Raw genomic sequence first — 4850 nt, 5'->3', positions numbered from 1 at the left:
AATTTGTGATAACGTATGACCACACTCTCTCTATCGAGGCACTCTAAAAAAAACGATCTCTCGGCAGTAGTGGTTGTAATTGGTATCGTTGCAAATATTTGTAATAGAACTTTAATACTTGGGTAAAATGCAACACAATACTATAATGTCTCTATAGCTGATTTTGGTTCTACTATATTTGTTTTTGTCCATTTCAATTTCCAAAGTTCCAATTCAGTTTGTAACTCCATATCTGAGTTTGCCGGTAGGTCCTTTATATAAATGAATGATGCTTTCAAAATGTCATCAATGTTGTATACATCTTTATTAGCTGGAATTAAACCTTCGAAAGGTATAATTTCTTTAAATCTGTCATTAAATCTTGTTTTTAACTCAATAATAAAATTATGAATAAATGTAATAAAAATTGTAATTCTAAACCACTCCTCAGGACTTGATGTATTTGGGTTGGCTCTTTTTGTTTGCCGGCCACATACTCGTGAAGTTTTTATTTCTTCCCCAACTAAAGTTGCTGCTTGACATGCATTTTTAAAATAATTAGAAAATTCAATTTCAGAGTTTCTTCTTTTTTCTTCAAATAAACATTTAATTTTTTCAACATATGAAAATGCACCTATCAAATCTTGTTGTGGTCTTTGTAGTTGAATACTCAAGGTTTTTGTAAATGAAAAAAGATTAGCAACTGTTTCTAGGATACCTAATAAGAAAATCACTTCTTTTTATACTAGAGTTAAAACTTGTTGATTTAGCTGATATTTCCCGATCAGTTTCTTCTTCTAATTCCTCTAAAGTTGCTACAATGTGAGGGTACAGTTCACGAAAAGTTATGATTGAATCGTGTCTTTCAACCCAACGAGTGGTACATAAAGCTTTTAATTTTTTTTTTTTTTAAGATAAAACAGATTCATGATTTTCAATGGTAGCTATCAACATATTAGTACGTTTAGCAGTCAAAGATAAAAAAACTGAAACGGAACCTACAGTATCAATCATATTTCTAATTGATGGAAGTTCACAAACTTTTGATATGTAAAAATTCAACTCATGGCTAGAAAAATGTGTGTAAATTGCTAAAGGTTGTTTTTCAAGTATCAAAGCTTGGACACCGTTGTACCGACCAGACATGTTTGACCCTCCATCGTATCCTTGACCACGAACATTAGTTAAATATAAACCAAAATTTTCAATTTGTTTTAAAATTTCATCCTTTATTGCTGATCCAGTTGTTGAACTTAGTTCTATAAATCCAAGAATTTCCTCTTTGATTTTAAATTCTTCCATGTCAACATATCTAAGAATGAAACAATAAATTAATATAGAATAAAGGTCAAATACAATAAATTGAAATTAATACCTGATAGATAAAGACATCTGTTCTTTTGTACTGACATCAGTAGTCTCATCACACAAGTATTATTTTTTATGTTATTTACTTACCCTCATTAACAACTTGATGAAGTACATTAATTAATTCATTCTGTTTAATTTTACTGATCATTGTAGCATTTTTATTACTTGTTTTTAAATGTTCTACTAAAATTTGGTCACCAGAGTCTACTCTAAATGCTAAAAGACTTCTAACTACTCCTTCGTTTCCAATAATTGCTGTATTAGGGTTGAGAGACCCATCATCTCTATGTCCTCTAAAAGCTAAATTGTTTCAACCACAAAATATAATAGTTTTAATGATAGGAGTCAACCGTTGTTTATTAGCTTCTACAATTTTTTTGGTTTTGTCATCAATCATAATGCTTATAGATTTTGAACCTCCTGCATTGAAATTTTGTAAAAATGCAGATCCTTTTTCAATACAAAGTTGATGATAGTCAGTAGATCCATGGTTTCTCAACAATTTTAAACCTTTTTTATAATTAACAAATGGTTCTGTCACAAATACTCTTAATGGCTAAAAACAAAACAAAATACATTTATTTTAATCATATCTAATTTCATAATTGTTTTCTCAGTTATAAAACACAAATTACCTGATTACCTTTACCACCATCACTAGGAGGAAACAGTACACAGTATTTACAAAAACCGCCTTTTTTTAAGTTACTATATGCCAACCAATTAAACATATTTAACCACTCCATTTGGAAACTTCTATTCTGTTTCCCTTGTTTAATAATAGGAAACACAAATCCGTTCTTTGGTGTTCATGTGTTTTTTAAAAACATCAATTTAGACTCATCATCAAACTGTTTGTCAATCCATAAACTAATATCATATGCATTTAAGCTCACACGCTATAAATAATAATTAACAAACAAAATAATAATAACAAACAATATATATGTATTGTTAGTTTAAATTTAAAAGTTATAACTTACCTTGTCATTAATAGTTAGCAAATTGGTTTCAGTTTGAATTGTTTCAATATTTTTTTTTAAACATTGATTATGCAGTACCTCGTAAAAATTAATTTTTATCTAGTCGTTTGTTGTATGTATATATTTTTTAATTTTATAAATACAAATTACTTACTGGGACTTGAGTTGGTTCTATTCTTTCTGTTATTTGATGTTGAACAGGCTAATTAAAACAAAGTGATGGTATTTTATAATTTAGTGGTAATTATTTTGTTTTTTAAATTTACTTACATTTACTTGACAGGATTGATTCTCATTTTCTTTTATTTGTTTTTGAAAAAATTCAAAAATAGGTTTACTTTTTCTTTTTTTGTCTTCCATTTCGAAATTAAATTAAAAATTTTGTTTTATAGTAACTGTTATAACACATACAAATTTACAAACAACCATACTTAAATTGATATTTGATACTAATTGATATCAGTTATTATCTACACTCTACAGCAATCGTGATAGAAAAAATACAGTACTGTTTATCTATTTCGATGTCTACAGCTGTTTGATGTTGGAAAATAGGTACAGTTTCCAGACCAGTCATTCTACTACTTTAATAGTTGAATTGATAAGAACATCGGTACTATATTAATAACGGTTGAAATGCATGTTTGCAGGCAGCAACCACAATCCAGTATGACTGTTTTGTGAAAAAAAAATTGTTCTTTTTGTTATTATCAAATAATGATTAATAAAGAATTTGTTATAAATATTTTTTATAGTAATTTCATTTTATATAACTTTAAATACGGCCAAAGGGGGTGGGGGCTAAAGCCCTTTAATGTTCTCGAAATATATAGATAATTCGATAAACGTCGCGCGTTATTGATTGTCGCCATAAGTGCTTCCGTTCGCCACACAAGCTCTTAACTCGGCAGTTGGCCCTTGTGACTAGAGTGTCTGGAGATTAAATAAGGCTGAATTTAGTATTTACATAATCATAATAATAAACATAAGTATATTTCAACAAATATTAATAACAAGGAAAACAAAACCACGTGGGAACAAAATATAATAAATTAAACCATATTTTATCAATATATATATAAAGGAAATAATAAACATAACCCGATGTAGTGCACAGCCCTGTCACTGCCGTGAACAACGTTTCTTTTACGGCGGTGCAGCCTCGTGATTCTCGACGTACGTTTAAAGAAGGAAAGGTTGTTATAAATAATATAACACACACTTTAATTTAGTTAGAAATTGATAGTTTATTGATACATAAAATAATTATGATTAATTGATTAAAATAGTGGACACGACGACCATAAACACTCCGTAGGAGTCCGCGTGTCCGTAGTGAGTACTTACAGTAATAACTTAAGTCTAAATTACATAGTGTAAAACACCCATATTTATATGCACTTTCAATGTCATATAAAGATGGACTACGTGCTATTTGATAAGGAAAAGGTTGAAGGATTTTAATAGATAACCATAGAATACCAATTGAAACGTGACACCTTGAGGTTTACTACATTTCTCCCCCTTTAAAAAGGGAAATCCGTGGATTTTCCTAAAATTCCGTACGCAACTTCGGGTAAAGTGCAAGGTTGTTTTCATCTGTTGTTTCTCTTATTGGTATGATCTCTGGCGGTTCTATTACTGGGGCTGTTGCTTGAAGTTGGATAGATTCCTCTCTATTTTGTATTCGGTTCGTATTTCGTCTTGTTAGGATTTCGTTAACTTTCTTAATCCAAAATATTGAAATTGATATAAATATTATGCCAGTAACGGCGTATAGTAAATACCCGTTATTCCTTTGTATATCGATGTATTTATTCTGATTTTTATCCATTTCTTTTTTGATTTGGAAATAACTCACAGGTTTTGCTACTTCGTTTAAGTTGTATAGCTGGTTACTTTTTATGTACTTGTCCTGGAACATAGTTTTATCTATTGGCGACGTTAAATGTTCCTCCAAGTGAAGTATTTTGGACGTAGGTATAAAATCTGTGTATTCTTCCAGGTGGTTAATTTCTCCAGGAATGAGTATGTCCCGTTCTGTAAAACCCTTACATGCTTCGTTGAGTGAAATTACTCCTACCCCGCTTAATTTATGATTAACGGATTGTTTCTCTTTGTTGCAGGTTATAAATATGTTTTCTCCTTTTGTCACGTATAGCCATTTATTTTTATACGTTAGTTTATGATAGATTGATGTGTCCAATTTAAATTTCATTAGTTCGCAATTATTTGGAATTTCTTGAGGATCTTGTATTAGTAAGATTTCACAAATTGGTCTACTTAATTTAGGATGAAGTGGATTAATTTCTGGACATAATAGGAATTCATGAGCACGTTTACATTTTAATGGTTCATGTTCATCATAAGTAGCGTAAAGCTCTTTTGATCTACTTACAGCTAGAAAATTATAACTAGTTTTTATATATATATACAATTATTTAAGATACATACTGGTTTAGGAATTAAGTGATAAAGTGTTAGTACGTTGTTGCGTGCCGTCGCTCAATCGTTTTT

The 4850-nt window shown here is 29.9% G+C and overlaps 2 protein-coding genes across 3 annotated transcripts; both read right to left on the bottom strand.

Moving 5' to 3' along the window:
* Window positions 1-20: 20 nt before the first annotated feature.
* On the bottom strand, window positions 21-2422 carry LOC112680942 (zinc finger MYM-type protein 1-like). 2 transcript variants are annotated; one of them, XM_025551177.1, is made up of 4 exons: window positions 2334-2422; window positions 1986-2249; window positions 1438-1906; window positions 21-1291 (listed from the first exon to the last, which is right to left on the bottom strand). In XM_025551177.1, exons 2-3 carry the CDS (start codon window positions 2094-2096, stop codon window positions 1661-1663), a joined length of 357 nt encoding a protein of 118 aa, XP_025406962.1. In that variant the 5' UTR covers window positions 2097-2249; window positions 2334-2422; the 3' UTR covers window positions 21-1291; window positions 1438-1660. The 2 variants fall into 2 exon arrangements, with proteins under 2 accessions (XP_025406962.1, XP_025406961.1); XM_025551176.1 differs by having other exon boundaries at window positions 21-1906.
* Window positions 2423-3543: 1121 nt separating this feature from the next.
* LOC112680941 lies at window positions 3544-4834 on the bottom strand. The gene is made up of 2 exons (XM_025551175.1): window positions 4788-4834; window positions 3544-4733 (listed from the first exon to the last, which is right to left on the bottom strand). The coding sequence occupies exon 2, from the start codon at window positions 4549-4551 to the stop codon at window positions 3886-3888; it is 666 nt and encodes a 221-aa protein (XP_025406960.1). The 5' UTR covers window positions 4552-4733; window positions 4788-4834; the 3' UTR covers window positions 3544-3885.
* Between the last annotated feature and the right edge of the window lie 16 nt (window positions 4835-4850).

Source organism: Sipha flava, unplaced genomic scaffold (genome assembly GCF_003268045.1).
Source record: "Sipha flava isolate LNK unplaced genomic scaffold, YSA_version1 18296_pilon_pilon, whole genome shotgun sequence".
Lineage (NCBI taxonomy): Eukaryota > Metazoa > Arthropoda > Insecta > Hemiptera > Aphididae > Sipha > Sipha flava.
The sequence above is the reverse complement of the archived record's forward strand: the minus strand, read 5'-3'. Positions and strand labels throughout refer to the sequence as shown.